Source organism: Xenopus laevis, chromosome 9_10L (genome assembly GCF_017654675.1).
Source record: "Xenopus laevis strain J_2021 chromosome 9_10L, Xenopus_laevis_v10.1, whole genome shotgun sequence".
Lineage (NCBI taxonomy): Eukaryota > Metazoa > Chordata > Amphibia > Anura > Pipidae > Xenopus > Xenopus laevis.
Genome location: NC_054387.1, coordinates 96,485,331 through 96,499,591, shown reverse-complemented (window position 1 = coordinate 96,499,591; position 14,261 = coordinate 96,485,331). Strand labels below are relative to the sequence as shown.

General features: G+C 43.5%; 1 protein-coding gene across 2 annotated transcripts in view; it reads left to right on the top strand.

Moving 5' to 3' along the window:
* The window catches only part of gtf3c1.L (general transcription factor IIIC subunit 1 L homeolog), a 62,581-nt gene that overhangs the window by 33,687 nt on the left and 14,633 nt on the right, over positions 1-14,261 (top strand). For both annotated transcript variants that reach the window (XM_041576503.1, XM_041576502.1), the window contains exons 23-27: positions 93-266; positions 731-876; positions 1,885-2,027; positions 3,136-3,217; positions 12,705-12,817. In XM_041576503.1, the coding sequence (XP_041432437.1) occupies positions 93-266; positions 731-876; positions 1,885-2,027; positions 3,136-3,217; positions 12,705-12,817 (658 nt within the window). The remainder of the gene's footprint in view (positions 1-92; positions 267-730; positions 877-1,884; positions 2,028-3,135; positions 3,218-12,704; positions 12,818-14,261) is intronic.

The following is a 14,261-nucleotide window of genomic DNA, read 5'->3' as shown; positions in this document are numbered from 1 at the left end:
CATTCCAATAAGAAGAAATCCTGCTTTTCTGTTCTTTGGCCATTTGACCTGTGGTTAATGTTTACTTATACTTATATCACTCTACCTTTCAGGTAACCAAACAAGTTTTTGGGGAGATAAGAAGTTGGTAGGAAAAGATGAAATTGTTCAGGTTCTCAAAGAAGCTGCAGAAAATCGCAGCGAACGGGTGTGCGGTGGAAAGGGGCGAAAGAGAAAAAGGCTCAAAAAAGATACCGGACCAAACCGAAAAGCCAAGAAGAAAAAGAGTGAGTGAATTTCTTCCTCATTGTAAAATATATATACACAAACACACATACACTTAATTTAGGGTTGAGGTATGGGCTTCAGCTTTCTTTTTTGTACCAGATACATATGGCTAACCTGATGCACTCTACCACCATGTGGTGGTATAAAACACTTTACAGTGTATAGAAGGACACATTTGTTACATCACTGAGAACATTAAAGAGTCCACTTGTATGTCTCCAAATCATACAAAGGCAACCTAACAAAATCTAAAGTATAAAGTTGCCTTTGTGTTTAACACACTATGCCTGATGGAAAAGAACATTTGTTGGTAGCTTAATACAATCCTCATTAGGCCTAAACCATTGCAGTTGTTTAAGCTAATGTTTTATTAGATACAAGTTTTTTTTAATGGAAAAAGTTTAACTGGTTCATTAAATTTCCCATGGATTGCTAACTTTTTGTTTTTGATCTTCCTTTTAAGGTAACCCAACCAAGAATCGGCGATACCATGACGAGGCAGATCAGAGCGCATTACAAAGGATGACTCGCCTGCGAGTGGCTTGGACAGCCCAAGAGGATGGCTTACTCATGCTATGCCGAATTGCCAGTAACATTCTGAATAAAAAGGTATTTTCACTATTACTGTATGGTACTGCAGCTGAATGGTCCTGGGACTAAACACAAGGATGCTGCTCAGAAATGTGGCTGGTTTATCCACAAGAGAGGAAACTTTAGTTAACAGAATAATGATTTTTTACCAATTTATAAGTATATGTAAAGCTAAAACTTTTTTTATGGGACACTAAGGGGCCGATTCACTAAGGGTCGAATATCGAGGGTTAATTAACCCTCGATATTCGACTAGGAATTAAAATCCTTCGACTTCGAATATCGAAGTCGAAGGATTTAGCGCAGATAGTTTGATCGAAGGATAATTCCTTCGATCGAACGATAAAATCCTTCGAATCGAACGATTCGAAGGATTTTAATCCAACGATCGAAGGAATATCCTTCGATCAAAAAAAGTTCACTCGAAGTTTGTGAATCGGCCCCTTAATAACAAAACAATATAAAAAGTTTTATTAAAATGTAATTTTGCAAATAAAAAGGTTAGCCCCAATTTTTTTCAATATACTTCTTGACCTCATAGGTGTACTCTTCAGTCAGGAGATTGACATTTAGAGGTGGGTCCCTCTGTGCTCCTTTGCAATAATGACTGGGACCAAGTACAACCGCAGCAATCAGCCAAGCAATTACCTTTGAAATGAATAGGAAGCAATGGTTTTGTTCCCATGTATGAAGCTTTTAAGCCATTAGTGGCAAAATGCAGGGAAAAGCTCTGCTGCCATTGCTCTAAATAGCATTGTTCATTACGTTGCAGAAAAGCCACATAAAAGTTGGCACTGGTTCTATGGATTGCTTATCACTACACATATTGCATCTTGTGGCACTTTCTGAACTTTTTGGCAGTTTCAGACAAGACGACTGCTTTGACCAGGTGTCATATTCTTTAGAACGCTTGATAAAATTAATTTCTGTTATAATGTAAGGGGGTAAGTGTGTGTTGACTCATTTGCAGTTAAAATTATCATACATTCATTTATTTTAAATATTCTTTATTTGTTATGTTTCTAGGTGAAAGCGCCTTTTGTTCCTTGGCAAGTTGTCCGAGATATTATGCATTCCAGCTTCGAGGAATCCCTTGACAAAACATCTCATTCCATTGGTCGAAGAACTCGTTACACCATAAAAAATCCCCAGACTTATCTTAACTATAAGTAAGTTCATAAATGGCTATAAAGCCACTTATAAATAAGATGTTTTCCTGATTAAACATGTACAGCCATGTAAAGAAGAACTGTATTTTCAGGTTTAAATGTACTAAATGGAGGTTGGAAAGTGTTCCAGTGTATTTTATGGGAAAGTACATAAACTTAAAGGAACAGTAACATCAACAAAATGAAAGTGTTTTAAAGTAGTAGAAATATAATGCAGTGTTAAAACTGGTAAAACTGCTGCGTTTGCTTTAGCTTATATAAATAAGCTGTAGCAATGAGGGCAACCATTTAGAGGAGAAAACGTTTTTCAAGGTTTTTCAATTTCCGCCATTGCTACACAACAGCTTGTTTTATATGAACTATAGTAAGTTACTTACTATAGTAAGTTTGAGGGACATGTCTAGATAATCAGAAATGCAACATGCATTTAATACAGATGTCCCTGAAGTTTAAAGGGATCTGGTAACCTTATACCTGTACAATAGTCCTTGCACTGGCCTGTTTGTAGCATTTTTTTTTATTTAGTAGTTTACTGGGGACAGTATCTCACTATATTGATAGACATGTACATGTATAAAATATGAAAATTTTCTGCACCAATCTACAATATATGGGTGTATAAACTGAACGTACAGATGACGTACAAAAGACAGCTGATACAAGAGGTAAACAATGTGGGATATGGGATAATAGGTCCCATACCTGTGTTAAATCTAAAGCAGCATCAGTGGATGTGCGCTTGCTAGAAATGTGTCCATTTGGTTTTGCCCCATACTTTGTGTCAGGATTGCAGCCATTCCCATGATTTAGTAATTGAATACATTTTGGTTACTAGTAGAATGTGTTGCTTGCTTTGATGGCTCTGATGGTCTATATTCCCTCTTCCTCCAGTTCTTTCTTTTCACTATTCTTCTGCAAAGCCTTACACCAGAACCCTTACCAAGCCAGAACCAAGGAAAGGGTGCCTGTGTTTATTCACTTTGTTTTTATGCTTGACCAATCAAAAAATATATCATTTATTACATCATTTTATCCTGTTTCTTCATTTGTTCAAGGAGGTACTTTTTTTCCAAATGTAACCCAGAAATGTCTTCATTTCTTACTTAAGAGTATGCTTGGCAGAAGTCTACCAGGATAAAACACTTATTGAAGACTTTATGTCTCAAAAGAAGAATTACAATGATCCAAAAGTGAGTATATTGTCCTCTGATTGTCATACTGTTCTGTGTATTTCACTCTGCTGCCTCAGTTCAGCACATGAATCTATTTCAAAGATATGACCCCTGTGGGCTTGTTGAATAAAAAAAATATATATGCTCTTCTAGCTACCTAAAACCAGGGTTGTGATATTTTTGGGAATGTGTAGCAAAGAAAATGGTGACCCCACTGTTACACGAGAAAAATTACAATGTTGGTGGGGGGAAGAACCGCACATAATGCTCAAGTTCCAGAACAACCTTGGGGCCAGTTGGTTTATTTGGAGCTTCAGTGGAACAGCACATAAACATTTAATTGGTATCAACCTTCTTAGTGTATGCAATATTAGCATGTTGTTCTACTAAAGAACATCAATGATTGCCCTGCAAATTGGCAAATACAAGAGGTCCTCTGCACTCAACCCATTATCAATATATTAAGGACATTGATGCCTTACCCTTTAAACAAACCAGGCATTGTTTGTCCTTCTATACGTCCAAGTCATCCCTCATATGGCCAGTTCTGCAACTTGACCATTTTTTTGTGGCATAGTTCAAAAATAATTGCCTTCTTAAGTGCAGTGTCCTATTAGCAGCACAATTCATCTTCTTTGGGAAAGTAGTAAACAACCCCCACATCACCATGTGACTGCATTACTCAGCCCCATCTGGTGTTCAAATAAATGAATTACAAAAATATCCTGAAGGATGGATTCACTTATTTCGGTTGCCACTAGATGGAACTGAGTAACATAGTCATGGGGGTTGTTAGCTTTATAGAGCTGCTATCTACTATTTTCTTAAAAAATGGTCCAAACCATGTAGTGCCGTGCTACTTTGATTAAACTTGGTGTTGAATAAACACCTTTTGCATCACAAAGGATCTTCAGTAGATTCCTCCTATACACAAATATAAGTATAGTGAAGAGGATGGAAAATAATTAACACGAATATAAAATAAGGCACATTATAGCAAATTATTAGAATGAAAAAAACAAGGTAGAACAGAGGAGAGAGAGGAATAGTAAGACAGACATTAAGGCAAAAACTGAGCGGTTTTAGAAGGAAACCTCTAAGCTATCGTGAGTGTAGGATGTTTATCAGCAACTAGGTTTTCCTGGCTTAGTTACACAATAGTAAATGCACTAATGCAATAATTACATTCTTTGCTATTCGTAAGTGAGATAGTTAAGTTAATTCCTAATCATTTAAGAACACATTAAAGTCACACAATCACAATATATGTAAAGATTTATAAATATTTCTAATGACTATAAAAAGGAGGGTTACATGTGACCATTGTGGTCTGGAGTAGCCAAAGGGACTGTTGAGGCTTCATGACGGGTCCTCCACTTGGGCACAGACCCAGCTCCCCTAGGTTGTGTGTCTTTCAACAAAGCAGAATGTTGTTAACTGCTAGCTGTCATACATCAAGACCATGTTTTTTTTCTACATAATTGAAAAAAAATGGATTTTAAGGCCAAAGGCACACAGAGCGTAGGCTCTGCCTCTCTCAGCCAGTGTGTTTTTTTTTTGAAGGCGGAGAGAAGGGGATCTGCTCTGTGCCCCATCTCCATTGGTTTGAATTAGATCCGCCTGCAGGCCTGGCTACACACAAGTGGAAGCGACTCAGATGAATAGAGAGGGGGTGAGAGCAGCAGAGCTTATGCCCCGTGTGCCACACAGGGCTGATTCTGAGAACCGGTCCCTATGCCTTCTATGTCTGCATACAGAGCCAATGTGTCGGCCTGGGTGCAGTTACACAGAGTGGATTGCAGCACTGAAATACATACGGTACTCGTGCGTATCGGCACCAAAATCTGCTATCTATGCCTGCGCCTTGGTTGAAGCAATGGCACCAGGTGCAGACACAGAAAAGCACTGATTCTCAGTCTGCATTTATCTGCAGGTCAAGAATCAGCTTGCTATCTAAATCTGCAGGCTGATTTCTCTTGCCTAATTGGGGGACACAGGCACCGTGGGGATGAAGATCCTGCAGCTGGAGATGGACACTAACATGTTAAACTTGACTCCTCCTCCTGCTCTGGGCTTCATCCCCTGCCTCCTCCTACAATCTCCAGTTTCGTTTAGTGTCCTCAGAAGGAGAAGACACAACTTTTAGTGGCTGGAGCATATGATCAGGACTCCAGGTTAAGATCATGCCACACAAAAGGGCCACTGATCCTTTCAAGAGCCCTTCCAGCTGATTCCTACTCTGCCCTATTGCCTTCCCGCTCTACGGAGGTCTGCAGGCTTGCTCCTCTCTCCCTACGCTGTCTTCCCGCTCCCCGGAGGCCTGCAGCAGCGCTATACACCCCACCAGGCGTGTACACTTATACAAATATCTATATATGTGGGGATCTATCTGCACATATAGGGTTATTTGTGTATTTCAGGGAGAAGTTATATATGGAGGGCATAAAGAAGCTGGCACATTGGTGAGTACTACCAACTTTCAAACAACACCCCTCTCTCTCTCTTCCTCTCTTAGGCACCCTTACTGTCCTCTGGCTTTCTGCACTGTCTCTGGCCTGTCGCCGTATTCCGCGCGTTTTTTCTTTCATATGCGCCATTCCTGCGTTCCACGCTGGAACGCACTTCCGCTCCCTACGGCTACCCTTCACTTCCGCTGTACGCGCAGCCCTTCGCGCTCAATCTTGGCGCCAACTCGGGATCCTCCCCTTCCTGCACGGCTATCCTGCGCACCTGACTGTGCGCACAGTACCTCGCGCTCTCTTGGGAACAGCAACCTGGAGCTTAGCGAGTCCACGCCGCATCCTCCCTTAGGCACGCAGCGACTCCTGCGACTACACAGAAAACTACTCTCAGCACACACAGGCAAGTCTCCGCCCTTCCTCTTCTCTGCATTCTGCATGATTTTTTCAGGTTCTTACCCTACACTCTGTACCTCTTCTGTGTCTTACAGAAAACACGGAGCATTTCTCTGCCATCTACCCTGCTCTTAGGCTGGAATCCCCTGCCTCCTTCACAATAAATAAATAAATAAAAATTATATTCTCCCTACCCTTGTACCCTTCCATATACAAGGAGGGAAGCATCATGGCAGACAAATTAGAGGAAGCCAGGACATCCCAGTCCTCCGCTCACTCACGCCCTACTACTCAAATTTCCTTTCTGGCCTGTGCAAATTGTAAAGCCAAATTTCACTCGGCCTCGGCTGATTCCGTGTGTATGGCCTGCAGAACTTCAGATCCCTCGCCAACTCCCACGGCTAGCACATCTGAGTCTGAATTGATTAGGGCACTCTCCCTCTCGCTTGCAGGCATCCAAAACCTGGCCCGCATACCCGAGACATTAGACAGGGTACTCGAGCGCTTATCACAACCTGCTAGGCCTGGTGAACTCTCAGTCTCTAAGCGACCAGCACACTCGCCTCCCAGTTCCCCAAGGGAACCGTATCCTCCCTCCGATGAGGAAGGTCAGGTCTCTACAGAGGATGGTTCTGATCAAGAGCACACAGACCCAGACATTGACACACCTAGAACCCAAAAAGAGGTTGAAGGTCTTATTCAAGCAGTGCTTACTACCCTTAACATCGAAGAATCCGTCTCAACTGTTGAACCTGCTAAAAACATATTTAAGAGACAAAAGAAAAGTTCTTGCGTTTTCCCAGCATACGAACAACTCGATGATTTAATCAAAGCCCAATGGAAGCACCCTGATCACAGGGTACAGATTTCCAGGCGCTTCTCTCAAAACTACCCCTTCCCTACTGAGTGCACAGATCTCTGGGCGTCACCCCCAGCGGTTGATCCCCCAGTCTCCAGGCTTTCCAGGAATACCACTATTCCGGTGGCAGACGCAGCAGCATTCAAGGACCCCATTGATAAACGTCTAGAAGGCTTCTGCAAGTCCTCCTTCACAGCGTCCGGTTCTGCTTTTAGACCTATATTCGCAATCGCTTGGGTTGCAAAAGCCATGGAGGTCTGGATCGAACAGGTGGCACAACTGATCGGGTCCGAGGATCCAACTACCGACAATCTTCTGTCACAGATAGCTGATGCTACCAACTATGTGGGGGATGCTGCAATCGATGCAGCAAAAATGGTAGCACGAGCCTCAGCTCAGTCTGTGGCGGCTCGTAGGTTTCTTTGGCTAAAGACTTGGTCAGCTGACATAACATCCAAACGTTCTCTAGTCAGCCTCCCCTTCCAAGGAAAACTCCTCTTCGGTTCCGAGCTTGACAAAATAATCTCGCAAGCAACGGGCGGCAAAAGCACCCTACTCCCTCAAGCCAGAACTAAGAGACTGCCCTTCAAGAGACGACCCTTTTTTCGTCCCTTTCGGCAAGGCCAAAGTTCAAAGACACAGAACGACAAACCCAACACCAACTTCCGCTCACGCTACCAAGCCAAACAGAAGTCTGGTTGGTCGTCCAAACAAGCTCCGCCCAAGCCTTCCCACGACAAGTCCAACTCAGCATGAAGAGGTGCCCACCCCCGAAAGGGTCCCATTAGGAGGCCGCCTTCAATCCTTTCGGGAGGTGTGGGATCAAAGAATCCAGGACCGCTGGGTCCTTCGTGTAGTTTCTCATGGACTACTAATAGACTTTGTTCAACCTCCACCCCACAGATTTTTCATCTCCAGGCTTCCCAAACATCCTCACAACAGAACATTGTTCCTCAAGGTTATCCAAGACCTAGTCACGGCAGGAACCATTCAACCTGTCCCTCAGCCAGACAGGGGAAGGGGCTATTACTCAAACCTTTTTACGGTCCCCAAAAAGGACGGCTCCCTGAGACCAGTCTTGGACCTGAAAGATCTCAATCCCTTTGTGCAAAAGTGTCACTTCAAAATGGAATCTATCCAATCCGTTTTGGCGTCCATGGAAGACGGGGAGTTTATGACGGTCATAGATATCAAAGATGCCTACCTACACATCCCCGTACACCCTGCCCACCACCGGTTCCTCAGATTCTTTGTCAACGGCCACCACTGGCAGTTCGTGGCTCTGCCATTTGGACTTTCCTCTGCCCCCCGCACCTTCACCAAGGTGATGGCGGCGTCACTGGAAGAACTAAGGCTTCAGGGAATCCCTGTCATTCCATATCTGGACGACTTACTCGTGAAGGGGCCGTCCGCAACGACAGCCCTTCACCATACCCTTGTGACCCTGAAAACATTGACAGACCTGGGGTGGATGATCAATTTCAACAAGTCACACCTCATTCCGACTCAGACTATAGAATACTTAGGTCTGATTTTGGACTCCAAGAGAGGGAGAGCATTTCTTCCTCCGGACAAAACCCTTACACTACAGAGCAGGATTCGGAAACTCAAGTGTTCCCACAGGATCTCCCTCAGGATCGCCATGCAAACCCTCGGTACGATGGTGGCGTCTTTTCCAGCAATCCCATATGCTCAATTCCACACCAGACCACTGCAACATGCAATTCTGGCGCACCAACGCAAAGATCGACACGATCTAGACCGCCTGATAAACCTTCCAGCCCAGGTGATGCACTCTCTCGACTGGTGGATACAGCCACACCGGACAACAGGGGGGAGACCATTCCCACCCCTCCATTGGACGGTTCTCATGACGGACGCCAGCTTACGAGGATGGGGGGGTGTCTTGGACCAGACCACAGTCCAAGGTCTCTGGGATCAGGAGGAGAGCTCCCTCCCTATCAATCTTCTGGAACTGAGGGCGATCCGCTACTCACTACAAGGCTTAACACATCTACTCCGGGGCCGAGCGATACGGATACAATCCGACAACGTCACCGCGGTGGCTTACATAAATCACCAGGGCGGCACCAGAAGCCCCGCAGCACTGCGGGAAGCAAACGACATCCTTCAGTGGGCAGAGAGCAACGTTCCGGCGCTCTCTGCGGTACACATACCAGGGGTGGACAACTGGATAGCTGACTACCTCAGCAGGGAAACGCTAGACCAGGGAGAGTGGAGTCTGCATCACGAGGTCTTTCAACTGCTGGTGGAAAGATGGGGACTACCAGACATCGATCTGATGGCTTCAAGAAGCAACTGCAAGGTTCCTCGGTTTGTGTCAAGAAGTCTAGACCCGCTAGCACTTGCAGTGGACGCTCTGGTGATCCCTTGGCAGTTCTCTCTAACGTACGTTTTTCCACCTCTGGCACTTCTTCCAAAGGTCGTCAAGAAAATCAAACGGGAAAACACCACGACGATTTTGATAGCTCCGTACTGGCCCCGGAGGTCGTGGTTTGCAGACATAGTGGCGCTAGCAAAGGACGAACCCTTCCACCTGCCACTCAGACAGGACCTTCTTACTCAAGGCCCCGTCGTCCATCCGAATTCTCGTCACTGAGCTTTAACGGCATGGCTCTTGAGGCCCTAGTGCTGAAGAGAGCAGGAGCCCCAGAGGATGCATTACCCACTATGCTTAGGGCACGCAAACCTGTCTCTTCCAAGGCGTATCACAGGGTATGGAAAACTTTCATCTCCTGGTGCGAACGCCGGGACACAGACCCGCAGAGAGCTAAGGAGAAGGATATCCTCTCCTTCCTTCAAGATGGATTGCAGAAAGGGTTGGCACTGAGCTCTCTGAAGGTGCAAGTATCAGCATTATCCATCCTGCTCCAGGAAAGATTGGCACTCAGGAGTAATATCAGAACCTTCCTTCAAGGGGCAACCCGTTTGATACCTCCGTATCACTGCCCAGTACCACCCTGGGACCTTAACCTGGTTCTCTCGGTCCTTCAGGAGGATCCCTACGAGCCACTCGATGTGATTCCTTTGTCTACTCTGACAGAAAAGGTGGTCTTTCTCCTGGCCATCACCTCAGCTCGCAGAGTTTCAGAGCTCGCCGCACTCTCCTGCAAATCACTTTTCACCATCATACACAAGGACAAGGTGGTGCTTCGGCCTACTCCGGACTTTCTACCTAAGGTTGTATCCGAATTCCACCTCAATCAGGATTTAGTTGTCCCTTCGTTATGTCCAGACCCCAAAAATCCTGGTGAGAAGAATCTGCACAACTTGGACGTAGTGCGAGCTATTGAACACTATCTCCACGCTACTAAGGAGGTGCGAAAGTCAGACTCTCTTTTCATCATTCCAGCTGGCCCCAAACGCGGGTCCAAAGCGGCTAAGACTACGATAGCGAAGTGGATTAGAGCTACCTTCACTAGAGCATATGCAGTTCGAGGACTACCACCTCCACTTAAAGTGAAAGCTCACTCTACTCGCTCACTTAGCACTTCGTGGGCTGTTCGACACCAGGCATCGGCGGAACAAGTTTGTAGAGCGGCCACCTGGGCGTCCATTCACACCTTCACGCGCTTCTACAGGCTACACACACGGGCCTCGGCCGAAGCCGTTTTTGGGAGGAAGGTGTTACAGGCTGTGATCAGTTGAACACCTTATAGATTGTCAGTGTCCCACCCTCATGGGTTGCTTTGGGACATCCCCACGGTGCCTGTGTCCCCCAATTAGGCAAGAGAAAGAGAGATTTTTGTACTTACCGTTAAATCTTTTTCTCTTGTCCTATATTGGGGGACACAGGCCTTCCCTCCCTGTCTGACACTGATTCTAAATATTAATCTGTTCATTCTCCCCGTTGGGAGTATTTTATAAATATTCTATTTATTACATTTCTATGTGTTTTGAGAGGGTTGCACCTCTTCCTTCTTATGGGGTTTTTTTTCTGCTCCTTCTTCGGTCGAAACTGGAGATTGTAGGAGGAGGCAGGGGATGAAGCCCAGAGCAGGAGGAGGAGTCAAGTTTAACATGTTAGTGTCCATCTCCAGCTGCAGGATCTTCATCCCCACGGTGCCTGTGTCCCCCAATATAGGACAAGAGAAAAAGATTTAACGGTAAGTACAAAAATCTCTCTTTCAGCCCCCAACCGCTAGCCGAATCCTCTTGTCTGCTCACATCCGGAAGCCTGTGTTGGCTCAGAGGGGAACAAACTCTTCAGATAGCGTCTCGAAATGCAATGTTTTGTGTTTCTTTGGCGAAATCCGCAGAGTCTATTTGTGTCGGAGCCAACATAAGACTTCCAGATACAAGCAGACAAGGAGATTCAGCTAGCAGTTGGAGGCCGAAATCAGGCTGATTTCTGCCCCATCTGGTCCTAGCCTTAAAGGGATTCTGTCATGATTTTTATGATGAAGTTTATTTCTCAATGTACACTGCAAAAAATTCACTCTACAAGATATAATGTAATTCCTGAACCAGCGAGTGTATTTTTTTAGTTATAATATCGGTGTATAGGCAGCCATCTCAGGTCATTTTGCCTGGTCATGTGCTTTCAGAAAGAGCCAGCACTTTAGGATGGAACTGCTTTCTGGCAGGTTGTTGTTTCTCCCACTCAATGTAACTGAATGTGTCTCAGTGGGACCTGGATTTTACTACTGAGTGCTGTTCTTAGATCTACCAGGCAGCTGTTATCTTGTGTTAGGGAGCTGCCATCTGGTTACCTTCCCATTGTTCTTTTGTTTGGCTGCTGTGGGGGGAGGTGATATCACTCCAACTTGCAGTACAGCAGTAAAGAGTGGCTAAAGTTTATTAGAGTTAGACAGTCACAAGACTAGGGGCATCTGGGAAACTGACAATATGTCTAGCCCCATGTCAGATTTCAAAATTAAATATAAAAACAATCTCTTTGCTCTTTTCAGAAATGGATTTCATTGCAGAATTCTGATGGAGCAGCACTATTAACTGATGCGTTTTAAAAAAAAAAAAATAATAAAACAAAAATTCCCATGACAGTATCCCTATAATACAATAAGATCCCTGCGGGAAGTTATAAGGAGCTTGTGGCACAGTGCCTGTCAATGCAAATACACATGGGAGCTGATGAGAGCAGATCTGCTTTTCTATCCCTGCATACAAAACAAAGGCAGAGAAAAGCAGATCTCCAGCCCGTTGTGACATAAGACTTCATTATTTATCATATATTTGTCATTAAATAGAATTTGTTAATGAAAACTATAAGTAAAATAGTATAGGAAGGTATTCAGGCTATTAAAACTATCTTCTTTTGCTTAAAGGCAAGGAAAGTCTAAAATAGAATAAGGGTAGAAATGCTGTATTTTGTATACTAAACATAAGCATGAACTTACTGCACCACAAGCCAAATCAAACAAATGATTTATGCTTTCAAAGTTGGCCACAGGGGGCTGTCATCTTGTAACTTTGTTAAACATCTATGCCTGACCCTGCACATGCTCAGTGTGGTCTGGGCTGCTTAGGGATCATCATAAACAAAGCTGCTTGAAGTCTGCATGACTGGTAAGTAAGGCAGGGGCTCCCCCTGCTGTTCATAAGTATGATTGTTTCCCTGCTCAGCAATTAGGGACCGTCTGACAATTCCTATCCACAGCAGTAAATGAAGGGAGAATTTCACTGCATACAGTCAGGCTCCTTGTAAAAACGGTACACGTTTTTTAATTAAAGTATATTGGAGATAGGTTTCTTTTTCATTAAAAAAAGTAAAAATGGGTTTTTATTTTTTTGCCTTTTCTTGTCCTTTAAGGTCTGTGCAGCAGAGTATAAAGAATTTGTAGAACGTTTGAAAAATAAATTTAGTTCTACTCTGGGTTATGCAACATTTGAAATTCCTGATAACGTCAGTGACCTCTTTGCCAGGTAAGATGCAAGGCTAAAGATTTATTTTTATTGCTACTTTTTATTATTCATCTTTCTATTCAGGCCTCTCCCATTCATATTCCAGTGTCTTATAAAAACCTAGGCATGGTTGGTAGGGTGATTTGGACCCTAGCAACCAGATTGCTGAAATTGCAAACTGGAGAGCTGCAGAAAATATGCAATATGCATCATAACAAAATTAGACAGGTGCATACATTTGGGCACCCCAACAGAGATATTACATCAGAACTTAGTTGAGCCTCCTTTTGCAAATGTAACAGCCTCTACGCGCCTCCTATTGTCTTTGAGGAGTGTCTGGATGGCGGTATTTTTGACCATTTGTCCATACAAAATCTCTCCAGTTCAGTCTGACGGCTGCCGAGCATGGACAGCCTGCTTCAAATCATCCCATAGAGTTTCGTTGATATTTAAGTCGGGTGACTGTGAAAGCCATTCCAGAATATTGTACTTCTCCCTCTGCATAAATGCGTTTGTAGATGTCGACGTGTGTTTAGGGTCATTCTCTTGTTTAAACTGTCAGTTTAAACCTCTGAGTAGCCTTCCTCTAAACCATGATACTGAACAATCTTTGTTTTCAGATCTTTTGAGAGTTGCTTTGAGGATCCCGTGCTGTCACTCTTCAGAGGAGAGTCAAACAAAAGCACAACTTCCAATTGGCCAATTTAAATAACTTTTCTCATGATTGAACACACCTGCCTATGAAGTTCAAGGCTTAACAAGCTAATCCAACCAATTTGGTGTTACCAGTAATCAGTATTGAGAAGTTTCATGCATTCAAATTGGCAAAATTACAAGGGTACCCACATTTTTGCACAGCCATTTTATCACATTTGATTTATTTCATATAATGAATACTGTTTCACTAAAAATCTTTGTTCAGAAAACACCCCAGTACTCAGATCTTCCTGGGAAATGAAAGACACTGGGAAATGAAAAACACTGTTATCTTTTTTGTTGAAAGTGGGGTAAATTATTATGCAGGCTGAGAGGGCTTCCCAAACTTTTTCATATGACTGTAAATTAATCTCAGCCTGTTAAGTTTACAGTGGAAAAAGTATTAGCTTTTAAAACTGTATTGCACTGTTAATCTTCCAATCTCTTATGCAGTATATTTAGGTAATCATATACATATCAAACAATTCAAAAGACATGGCATTCATCTTTTTATCTTCATAAGTTTTAGCTTTGAACTAATAGGCCATTTGGAGAAAAGATATGGCAAAACACAAGTTGTGAGCAAATGTTTGTAAACTACATTTACAATAGGACAGATTTGTAGTTTGCTATTTATTCGTATTTTGAAATCTTTGAGAAAATATATAGCTCTGTGAGGTTAACCTACGTTTTTTTATGATATATAAATGCAGGACTTCGTGTTTAGTTCACAGGAGCAAAATGTTATGTTTATATTTTAGGGGTCTCT